Source organism: Battus philenor, unplaced genomic scaffold (genome assembly GCF_028537555.1).
Source record: "Battus philenor isolate CCGP_79_NKW_IND1 unplaced genomic scaffold, ilBatPhil1.0.hap1 SCAF_21, whole genome shotgun sequence".
Lineage (NCBI taxonomy): Eukaryota > Metazoa > Arthropoda > Insecta > Lepidoptera > Papilionidae > Battus > Battus philenor.
This window is the reverse complement of record NW_027181684.1, coordinates 6195029-6207972: the sequence shown is the minus strand read 5'-3', so window position 1 is coordinate 6207972 and position 12944 is coordinate 6195029. Positions and strand designations below refer to the sequence as shown.

The 12944-nt window shown below is 33.3% G+C and overlaps 1 protein-coding gene across 8 annotated transcripts in view; it reads left to right on the top strand.

Moving 5' to 3' along the window:
* Window positions 1-12944, top strand: part of ATP8B (ATPase phospholipid transporting 8B) — a 77102-nt gene that overhangs the window by 24712 nt on the left and 39446 nt on the right. For 4 of the 8 annotated variants that reach the window (XM_068766695.1, XM_068766694.1, XM_068766692.1 and 1 more), the window contains exon 1: window positions 8344-8600. The exons of 3 other annotated variants lie outside the window; for them this stretch is intronic. In XM_068766695.1, the coding sequence (XP_068622796.1) occupies window positions 8420-8600 (181 nt within the window). In that variant the 5' untranslated portion in view covers window positions 8344-8419. Of the gene's footprint in view, window positions 1-8343; window positions 8601-12944 lie in introns of those variants that run through there. One more of the 8 variants, XM_068766699.1, reaches the window with a different exon arrangement.

The window sequence follows — 12944 nt, the reverse complement described above, 5'->3', positions numbered from 1 at the left end:
CATTTAATATCAAACTAATTTGATTTAAATATAATGCTATCAGAATTATGTTTTGTTCCACTGTGACGGTTATTTTGAAAAAAAAATTGTTTTAATAATATCACTGATTCTAATTTAACAAAAATACCAGAAAAAATTTAAGTTTAATCTAGGTTTAGTTTATTGTTTTGTATTGAACTGGGCGAAACCAGCATTCGTCAAATATAAATAACGATGAACCATGTGTTTTGTTTCACAAATTGGTATTTAATTTGTTTTTACTGCATTGCAACAAAAATATTATGGCTATTTAGTACATAAACATCTATACCATTAAATACTATTTTTTTTAATAACCGATAATTTTTATGTATTTACATTCACCAACATACCCATAAATATAATAAAGACAAATGTGCAATGAACTCAAAATTCCAAAGGTTATCAAGAAAATGAAGTTTGTGGGGTTACCAGAAAAATCTACAAAGCTATTAAATGCTATATAAGGAAAATGTTGGAAAAGTTTAAAGGCTTGGACAATGCCACATAAAAACACAAACAACACTGAATTTTTAAAATTTATTACGAAGTTTAGCGTTCAACTTGCTAAGCCTGAAACAAAGCAGGCAAAAATTTTAAGACACGCAATGTTATTTATAGATATTTAATGAGCTTTAACAAAAAAAGGCTGCTATATATAATATTTGTCGAACACAGACAAACAGGGTCTTTATTGTTCTAGAAGCTACTTCAATTGCCGATTAAGATAAGTATTTAAAATTTGACTATTATTATTTGGAGGGTGTGCCAAAGGGAGTGAAATATGGCACATTTGGTTGCTATTATCGATGTATCGCAAGAATTTACTGCCAACGCTACTATGTATTAACGTTAAGACAAGTTTCTTAAATAACTTTAACAATATGAAAAAAATAATACCACAAATATGAAACAACTTACCTATTGCGTAGCGTGTCGCATGTATGTGGTTGGTTATTCTCGTGTGATCTAGATGCGATGTTACTTTATTTTGGTTTTTTGCAAGGTTTAGTTATAGGAAATCGATGAGTGAGCTCTGCATCTTGATTAGTTCTTATCGATATGTCGCCTTTGTAAATTAGTCGGCTGACGAAGGTATTCCTGGTTTAGGTGAATATAGTTAGCTCTATACCATAGATACGAGATATACTGTCTTATACAGAAGCATATTGGGTGGTGGACCGAACCCGAGTTAGCTGTCAAGGACGTCACCTACGGCTCTGCAAATTACTGCTTGGCTATTACAGATTGATTCGTTTAATATGATAAATTGGCCATAATTTAGGCTAGCAGCTATGTCTGATTTTTATTACATAATGGGTCAACAGGTCCTCAGAGTTCTAGCTAGTATTCAATTAACTCAATTCTTGTTATTCTTCGCCTAATATTATTGCAAATAAAATTGTATATTTTTACTACATTTAATAAATCTACCAATAATTATTAAACCATGCTATCAATAATTAATTGGTAAACTGAATACCCCCGAAAGTTTTGTAATAAATTGTAAATAAAATTTATATTTGCATTTGTTATAAAGTAATTTATGTATAGTACGAAAAGTGCCGAATGATTTTTTAAAAAAACCGAGAATTAAACTAAGCTTTAAAAATTGTATAAATTTGATTTTTCAAAATAGGAACACAAAATAATAGTATAATAATATCTGTAAAACCATTGTAAGAAGCAGTTGGCCCACTTCTCTATGAGAGACATCCGAGCGAGTGTTTATGAACACCGTCGCCGCTTCTGCGGCTTTTGGAAATCGAAATTCCACAAGATTTTCTTTTATATTTAATAAATGAAAGTTGTATGGTGCGAAGTCGGTTTTGTAGGAAGAATGAATGAAGAATGAGATGCTCCCAAAAATTCCTCACCTACCATAGTCAGATGTTCAGTTGTTCATTTGGCCCAGTGCACGGTCGCGTTGTCATGATGCAGAACTCACGCTGAAATACCACTTCTATTTTTCTGTTTTAGAGAACAGTGGCTGCCTATCTGACCAAAGACAGTAGCGATAATAGTTTTCCATATAATTCTTCCTCTCTTAATTTTTGTATTTTGGTTTCCGAATAACTAAAGTGGATCCAAGTATCGTTATAGCATTCGGGGATTACCGCTGAATTTTAATATAATTTTATAGCAACATTCAACATGACCGCGCTTTTGAGCAGCGGTTTCAGTAAAACAAACGTTCCGCCCAAATGATTGTGGAAAATATTTTGACTTTGCTAATAGGTAAATCTCTTACCAGACGTTATGATCTACCGAAAACTACGATATTATTTTCGTTTGTCGCTGTTGAAGGATGTCACCCACACGAATCATCACTCAGATTAGTATAACGACGTTTGAATACGTTGAAACCGGTGTACACAGCAGTGCAAGGAGTTTCATCACCAAAATATATTTAAAGTTAGTCGTGACTTTGCTGCTGTCTGAGACCGTAACGAAAATCGTAACGTATAATTTATATGAATATTTTCAGACGCTGCTACGTGTTATGTTTTGTTAAGTGCAACCAATTTGTAAAATTTAATTTCTGAATTAAATATGACGTGAAAAGATTAGTGAACAAAAATTTTGAAATAATTTCTTTTTATATTATTTTAAACCACTTCTAACAACTTTCAGTGTTATCTACGTAATAGTTAAAAACTTCACAGCTACGCTCCGTTGTCGGTCCTGCACAAAATGTATTTGCCGTTTACACATTAATAGAATTTCCCGTTCAAATAATTATATCCGGTACATGTACTCACCGTACCAGATGGCTTCACTGTAATGAAGTCTCCGAGTTAATTATGGCATGCGTTTAGAAGTCTAATTAATAAAAGGCACACATGCAATACCCTACTTTATTGGAAATTTATTAGTGTTGGTTAATAATAGTACAGAATCGGTATTTTATAACATTCGGCTCTTTAATTCTATCGTAAACGAGGTTTTTAATATTCCCCATACATACATCTATTATGATAAAAGATACATTTTACGTGTAAATGAGACGGCATTCAATGTGCTATTCACTGTAGCAATAGTCTGTTAAAATATGGTATACATTTAAGTATTCATATATTTATAAACAAATTGTTTAATTATGAATTCTATGAATATTACGTTTATTAATATTCTGTAATTTGAGCTTTTAAAATACCCTATTGTTGATTAGAGCGAATAAAATACCCTATAGTCATGTTATATTGTATGTTTTGCAACATCAATACAAATTTAACATTCAATATACTTGCATAGTAACTCTTTTTATTTGTTTCCATAGACGTGTTTGAATCTTTTGACTATGAACCTTTTTAAATGGTTGTTTTTGACCTCGCGTACATACCTCTACCATTGGGAGACTACGAACCTTAAGGTTTACGTAGCCTCTGTGTGTTTTTCCTCTAGCCACATCAGTATGTATTGAGGCGTTCTAAGCATTAATAAATCTAACTTACGCGAATATACTAGACGGAGGGCAATCTGTGAGATTTACATTTAAGTTAATTATGAATTGTAATAAGAACATAGTGTATATTCTGTACTTTTTGAGTTTATACTATATGTTTTCACTCATTGTTTATAAAAAGTTGAATCTTTTTTTGTATGACCATTATATTCGCCCTTATATTTTTCTTTCTTAATTCCAACAAAATGTGGGGTATTATACATGTGCCATGGCACATCCTACTGGCCTTTTGATTAAGGTTATATGAATCAAACATAGTAGACAAGAATAAATTTTTTAAAGTGTGTATTATAATTTGGGTTTAGGATTTCGTAATCATATGTGTGTATAAATTGTTTTGGCATTTAAATACTTACACATTAATCTAAATTGACGAGTCTGTAAGGCCGAATTATTGTTCTTAGCTGTTTTAATGAGCGAGGACCAATTGTGCACTTGCTTTTATATTGAATACTTGCAATTTAACTAATAATATTTCTTCCGCATATAGTCACTATGTATGCCAGGTTCTCCGAAGTACGCCAGAAAAGCAATACACTACTAGCCCTTGGGACAGCGTAGGTAGCGGTTACCCCTTATCTCTATCCTTATCCATATCCTATAAGTATTTCCATATATTTTCCGGAAATAAACCCAGTGTATATTAAAAACTTTACACCGTTCTTAAACGTGTAGATGAATGAATCATGTCGTTAACGATTACGTTTTAAACGTTCAATAATTTATGTCCTTAAGGTAATGTTATATAACATACAAAGTTCATTAAACTACCCTATTTCTTTCGTGACGTCTAGATTATTCATTAACAGTCATTTGTTTTAAAATGTACTGGATGCCTTATCTTAAGTACATTACTTTTAAAATAGGTTAATGTTTAACTTTCTTTACGAAACGTTTGCAAGTTTGGGCAATAATAGCGCAGTAAGTATGCGCATGCCTTAACAATCACGCGAGGCGACTTCGTTCGATCACCACTGTAAACTAAGTTATTAAATTTATTAATTAAATCGCGAACAGGCAAGAACAGAAAAAAAAGCATCTAAAATTTTACAACAAAACCTGTCCACTTATCAGTTAATAAAAAGATCGCCCATTGTAATTTTTTTTACTATTATGAAACATGTATATTTTCCAGCGTATAGTACAATAAAGAGTATTAAATTAAAAACAATTTGTGATAATGTTTCATTGATTTTAATGCTCAATCTAATAAACCCAGGATGGATTTCATCTTTATTGACATTCAGTCCTTCCGCCTTTTTGGATGATAAATACCTCAGACCTGAGAACAGTCTTAAGATACTCAGCGGGACTACATATGGTTTATAAATGTTAATATACATAATCACTTAGTTAATTGCCATTGAAAAAGCCAGGACGCGAACACATAATACCCAAAGTGTATTATGATATACTTTACGAAATAATTTACAGGGAAGTAAACCTTAGCACACAGATGTTCTTTGATTTTATTTTTAAATATAGCAAATGAAGTTTTTTTTACTAAAATTTGAATGTAAAAAGTGTACACATTGCTCATAGGAAAGTATCTTGAATCGACAAATTTGCTAAGTATAAAATTATTGTTTTGATTTTGGTATTTATGTTGGACACATTCTGTTATACGTATTGAGAGGCATTCGGGTTAAGAAATTGTGACACATCGCGGTTACTTCGTTCAATTATGAGTCATTATTTTCTTAACGCAAATACATTATGTCCTCTTTAAGAAAAGACATCTTTAACTGGACCATTCAGATTACTAATTCAATAGTAAAATTACAAACACATGTATTATTATTACAAGGGCGTAAGTTTATGCTATTATTTATTTATTACAATTTTTTCTCAACTATTCATATGTTCGTGCAAAGATGAAAAATCACAAAGGTTATAATAAAATCAAACAATAAAATAAAACCCGGTATCGCGGTATTCAAACACCGAACCGTCGTGAGACAGAGAGACGTACTCTAGTTTCCGGAAGACACGACGACTATAAGGCAAGCTACGTACACAGTGTCATCGTGGCCATTTGATAACCAACCGGTCTCGTCAGAAACGAGGCTGGATCGTATATCACTGCGGATGGCTACTTCCGATCATACCAGATAGAAGCGATGCTGAAGTTTTTTGCACCACTTCTCCTAGCGCTAATTCTTTCCGTAGTGGTAGTAGTGTTATTAGCCAGGCAATAGCTACTAACCAAGTCGATGTTCGGCGATATTGTGTCAGAATATCGACTAGTGGGAACCCAAGCCGAGAATAGTTACTCCAGGGAGCGTCTGCTGAAGCGATATAAGAGCTCGGCGGCCTTCCAATCCGGTGAAATAGTATTTTGCAGCGCACCGCGGCTAGGCTCCCCAGGATGCCCTCGACCTTCGTTACTTATCAGAGGTTTTGTTTTGACGCCTTCTGCGTCCTGCTGCCTCGAACTCGCGGAATCTGCAAATCCCATTTGAGCAGCATTGAGTCCGGTTTAAAAATTATAAAAAAGTATTTACATTGTTATCCTTTGTATTACGTTTATAAATTTATGATTATTATTCTCAATTTTATTACGAGTATTGGAGGAAACAGTAACCTACAACTCATGTCTTTTCATTTCGATTTTCATACGTCTATAGTCTGGTCGAACTAGTACGGAAACTAAATGTGTACGTAACGCTCGATCGTGTGTCAGTGTGGTAGGCTTTTGTAAACTACGAATGTTTCACACGCACTTGTATGCTTCTAAAATGAATGGCGAAGTATTGCTACCGCAGGTTTTTTTTAAGTTCACGTTTGAAAACATGAACAAAACCAGATCACGCGTTATGTTGAAGTTGGTTGCAAAGACACTTTGCGAGCGTTTAATTACTTTTGAAAAATATGAATAAAATGTAAACTGTTACCTGTTGCATGTGACATTATTAAGAAGCTTAAACGTCACTCATTTATCTGAAAATAATTTTGAATTTACCATGAATGGGGAATACATCGCGTTCTTTATAGGTATAAGGAGGCCGGACTTTTGTCATACAATTGTTATATTGAGTATTTTGATGTCATACTTTTTCTGGATTTATTTGTTTCTTTTTAATTTTTTTCCAGATAGTCAAAATCTTATACTATGACTTTTATGACTGAAATCCAAAATTACACCTCAACCTTACAGTATTGTTGCAACCTCTAAGTTAAACTTTAATATGCTGTGTAATTTGAAATTAACAAAGAATTTTGTAGAGATGATTAGAGGTATTTGTGGATAAAACGTCAACAATAAAGTCCTATATTGAGTCGCGAACGAAATTATTGTTTTAAATTTCGTTTATTATTAATTCAGTGTTATTCCGTACAGATAAACTGAAAATTTAGTTACGCTATTTAAAACCTTTAAATTGGTAATTTTTTACATGACGAATCAGCTGTTTTGTCTCGACTTGAGATGATAAAGCCGATTTAGTTTTTTTACTTTTTAAACGTAATATTTACAATAAAAACTATTGACAATTAACATTACCATTTTCTCATTATCTCGTCACTGATGATAAATTGACATAAACATTTGTTTATTGTTATTCAAGGAGGCACAGTTCTTGAGACAGGGCAATTGGCAGAAAACGCTTCGGCTTGTCTCGAAAGTTAAAATGCGGGCGAAAATGAAATGTCAAATATCATTCAAGTTTATCGCAATTTTCTACACTCAAATTAAACCCTCAACATCTGGTCTGCAGAGGGCAGAATTTTATATAGTTGACGCCAAAAGAATGTCAATTTAATGCTTTTTATTTGAATTTCCGCTTCTTTGTAAAAATCCTTATCTCACTACTAGTTATAACTGCGTGCCACACTAGTAAATGGAATAATAAATATTTAATTAATTAATTTGTTTATTTATTTACCGTTTTTGCAACTTGTGTAATGGCAGACTTAATGCCTTATAGGCATTATCTACCAGTACATCCAACTTACTCTCTACACGTTTAATTTGTATGGTAAAAATTTAAACAACTCCCTATTAATCTTATCTTTTACTAATATTGAAAGAAATGCGGGTTATGTTTCTCAATTACCATACGTTTTGTGTCTTAAAGTAGTTAAATGTTACCTTTTGCATTTACTATTGTTCAAACGCGTCTTATTGGATTATCTTTGGGACTCTTCATTCCATTTTAGCAATAATACTATAGTAAAATTTGTAGTAGTGAAATGCCTGGGTTGTAATAACAATGTTTAAAATTTCCCGACAGGTAATATAAGGAAACAATTTATGTATTTCATTTTTATTTATAATGTTGAATGTTTTTCCAGAAACTTATCAATATAATAACAGATAACATAACATTGGGGGAATAACACAAACGCGGCATTTGATCCAGTCCGTATATAAATGTCCACGTTATAAAGTAACAATGTATAGTTGCAAAATCAAGATTTATTTGTATTTTTCGGTTTTATTTTTCATTTTTAACTAATTTTATGTTTTTGTAATAAAGATGAATCGTTTAAATTTTTTTGTATAGAATTATTTATATAATATCGTTTTATATATAAAAAGAGTAGGGTATATACACTCTTTTTTTCCACGGTCGATGTGTTACTTAAAATAGCGTGTAAATAATAATCGTGTAAGATCGAAAAACTAAATATTTGCCCCAAAATCCTTGCAAAATAATTAATAATGAAATCAATATTACATAAGTATCTAAAAAGAGATGAGTGTATATCACGAAATTTGAAACTGATATTTGATTTAATTCGACTGTCGCCCTGCTACGCAGTGCAATAAAAGCGGTAAAAAGTTGTATTATGGTAACCCAGAATGCGCGCGCCGGCGTGGCGCTAGTGTGTAGTGGCGAGTATCGGCCCATCGGCGGGCCGGAGAGCGCGTGTGGCACGGTGGCGGAGCGCGCTCGGCTGGGCGGGGCGCGGCATGGGCCGGTAGCGGCGCGGATGTGCGCGCGCTCAGACGCCGTGGAGCTGGAGGTGCTCGGCGCGGACGGCGGCGAGCGCGTGCCCACGCGGCCGCTTCGCCGCTCACTGCTCGGCCTCCTCGGCAAGCTGGTGAGGCGCGACCAGACCGCCCCGCGCCGCAACCGTCACAACCATCGATTCCGAACCTTCGTCTCGTGCGGTCGGTATCATTTGTCTCACACCCGTCACTCCGCGTACCCCGTTTGCTTACCTTAACCGTATCCAAGCAGCGCCATCGCGTTATTCAGATTTTATGAGAGAACCTAGCACTTTCCGAGCATTGAAGACAACTAACGTGCGTTAAAGGTGGACAACCAAGTTGAGTGCTCATTTACTGACGCGAGTACATAATATACCTATACAGTACATTTTACAATATGTAGTACATTATTATAATAAAGTAATAATACGTTACAAAATATTTTCTTAAACTTATTCCTAACGTGAATATGCGCCGTTTAGGATTTTTTGAGTGGTTTTTCAATACCGTCTGGGATTCAAACGGTTAAGAAGTCCATTTCGGTTATATTTCTGTGTAAAATCAACCATCTTATGGGAGGTATTGTAACGTGATTGAAACGTAATCCAAGGTCGTAAGTAACACTCCCCCACACGGTCAACGGCCGGGGCGACGGCGCCTCGCGTATTTCTCCGCACACAGTGCTTATTGATTATCTGTTAATATTTCTTTATTTAATTTGGATTCCGAATGTTCGAACCTAATACAACAATTTCATTCGCAAATATTAACGTAAATTACGAGTCACATTAATGCAATGCCTTTTGTAGTTCCTCCCAAAAATTAAGCGTTTACGTTGAAGTAATCGTTATATTTTCGTAAGATTTCAGAACTTATGTAATACGTTACGCTTATAAACAGAACAAAGCTTATTAGTGTCGGCTGAAGACGGCCTCGTCTCATTAAAAGCAGCAACTTCCGATTAAAATTAGGCGCTCTCATTGAAAATTGAGGTCAATGTTCTTGATGTTATTAATTAAAATATTAGTTGCCAGAGATCCTGATAGGGCCTTGTTGTAATGACAAATAAAAAGATATTACCACTTTGCTACAATATAATGTAAAATGTAAATGTTTTGACGATTCATAAAATCTCGGTCGTTTTCAATTAAATACATATTTTTTTTAATTATTTTAAAGGACAAAAATTTAACTGCCGTCTCTTGCAGATAGTAGTACATGTTCACATATACTACGTCATTACGCACTATACAAAATTAAAATGTTTTAATGTTGTTAATGAAAGGCCTTTTTAATTTATCATTAACATTAATTAATATTTGTGTGTGAAAAAACATCAAAAATTTACTTATGGCGCTATCTTTAAACTTTATTTGTTGTAACTCGTGGTAAAATGATAGAACAATGAATTTTCAGGACGTGCTAGTTTTCCTGTATTATATCACTTGTATATAAATATACACTTTCACACAGCGATGCTAAATTTAGTAGCTTGTTGGGCGATTATTATCACACCTAACCACGTTTATTTTATCCGCAAGATAGGGCTGGCAAATATTTGACGTTGAGGTTGTACTGTATTCATAGTCTAAGTTTTCGAGTTTTAAAAGAATCGAAATAAAAATTATATTTAAGCACATACGTTGGTAGCACTGAAAGTTTTAAAGTGGCCAGTGTATAGTAATATTTAAAAAAATCGAAAATTGAGATGACACTCTTCACTAATATATTCACGTGCATTACGTCATTCTGCCGTTTTTACTTAGTATATTTATTATAGTTATTGTTAGTATATATTAGCATTACGTTATTAATTACTTCTGAAACTATTAATTTTTGCAAGGAGTGTACCACATAAAAATTGACAGCGAATGAGCTATACATTCACCCATTTAAAGCTTTTACACCTATCACCAATTTTCCTGTACATTAGCTCGTGCCGTATTGGTAACGGCTGTTTTAATTTAAAAGAGTGAACTAACATAATACTAAAGAATCTGTTTTCAATATTTGTAAAAAAATGTTTGCCTTGCATAGCTTGGTTGCATTTAAATCATGTTCCATCCGTATTTTCTACACACGGTATGTTAGCACGTCTACTCTAAATAAAGAGGTATGTATCTATAAACCATATTAACAACGTATATGATCAGAAACTAAAATATTTTGTTACTTGATTCAGCGTAGCCTTTTAAGATGAAAACGCACTTGACTCTCAAGTGTGTTTCTCATTAGCTTTTTCTCTTTAGTAACATAAGTGCCTTAGCCAATAGCATCAGGTGAACTTTGTTTAGGTGGTAACTTAAAAATAAAAAAAAATATATTTATTACAAACATTTTAAAAGTTGAATAAGAAAAATCCTGAATCGGCTTTTACACACGATTGATGTTCGTTCTATATTTTTCAGTTATGGTTTGAGAGTGTATGTATTTATTTTGCTCATCTGACTAGAGTGGGGAGGAGGTTTGAAGGTGTCTTCGCAACCTTATCGATCGAGAGAAATAGTGAATCTTCTCGTACAGTATTTTAATACGTCCAAGGATGAACCATGACATTCCTCGCGCCTCAGCACAAAGCCTTATGCATGACCTTCTCATGTTTGATTTCGTAGATAATGATTTCTTATTCTTAACACTTGTGAACCTAAAAACACCTTAATCAATGCTTTAGTGCGAATTTGTGAGATTCGCGATATTACCTCAAGATATTACTGCTGGTGTTATTTAGTTCGGTTTTCGTACGTCATTTATTCCAAAAGGAGACAAGAGTTGGGAAAACCTTAAGGTTTTGAATATTATAAGAAGTCTTACTTTGTGCAACACTAAGCTTAGACTAGTAGTACTTGGAATCGTAATCTATTTATAGATGCTAGCCTACTATATTTAGTTTACACCTAGCATTAAGACGCATAATCATTGTATCACGATTTAATGAATTTACTGATATAAATTTTCTGTGTTTTTATTAATGCAATGCATAAATAGGCTGTAACACACTATAATTTATGTATGGTTATATAAATTTACATTTCCGTGCAATGAATCATAACTTAAGTCTTTAGTATTTGTATTGATTGTATCTTTTACATATTTGTATAATATAATTTATCATCAAATATAGCGATCAAATGAGTCTAACCAAAATTTCAATATTTTTTTTTATGAAATCTACTTTGAAGTTTTGAAAAAACGTACAGATTTATTTAAAGGTCTTGTGATCTTGTCCATATTATGCTATTTCACACAAAGTTATTTTTGTTTTTTATGATGTTATGTATCATCATTACACACTGCAAATAGTTTAATTATGACAAAAGAGATTCTAATTAGATAAAGTCGGATATTTTTTTCAACTTAGAAGTTCTTTTTAATTTTTAAAAATCGCAAAAAATTTAAGTCTTGATCGCTGTAAGTCATTACATATTCTTCATATAATTTTAATGAGATATGATATTTACATACACACACCTAAGTTTACAAAGATCCTACATAGTGTTAGCGGTATAATAATAGCATTTATTTTAGATACGAAGAATGGCTGAGAGAGTACAACTGTTCAGTATGACGTGATTTTTATCAAACCAAATATTAACCGTTTTATGAATCACAGCCGCATTCACTTGTAACAATGTATTCATTGTAGTATTACCGATCACGTCACCAACTGATAACGCGGCAACAGCGGTCCCAGTTATGAAGAGAAATTTATTTTAATATAAGTTTAACCTGGCGTGAAGGAATGTTAAATTTATTCCATAGGCTTAATACCTTGCGCGACAAACATTCTAAAACAGTCACGATATTTTTAATATTGAGAGATATGTCTCTAGGAGGGGAATTTTACGAAATAAATTAATACTCTTTAGTGTTTATGCTATATTTTGAGTTACTTTAATTACCCGTGAAAACTAAGATCTGTTTTTTTTATTTGAATTAAATTTAAATGCATTAAGCTTTGTTTGTAATGGCATTCTTTGCGTAACGCGTCACTAACAATTTCAATTTTAATTGCAGTTTTATAGGTTCATTATGTCACGTACAAAGTAGTTCTTATTAACGAGGTATTCGTATTAAGTGTTTAATGACACTTACAAAACGGTATTTTGTCAACAGAACGAAATTGTATATATTGTCTGAATATAAATTGTCTGGTGGAATTTCCTCCGCCGTTTATTGTCCCAGCGCTTACACTTCTAAAGTAGTAACAATGTTAGCTAGGGGATAGTAACCCACTTAGATAAGATTCGGCTCTCTCAGGCGCTCTTGATTAGGAATGCTGAACTGGTATCGAATGACCAGCCGAAGTTCCCACTCGAAGCGCTTGCGCCAGGTGATCGTATAGAGCGTCTATCGAATCTAAGGGCTCGGCGGCCACTCAATCCGGTAACAGTATGATACAGCGGCCTGAGCATTGGGATCGAAAGGAGACCTCTCTAGCTTTGTTGGCTAAAATAACGTTAAGCGCCATTTGCACCTGCGATCAGATTGTAATTAAAAAAATATAACAAAAAAAAATAATTCATT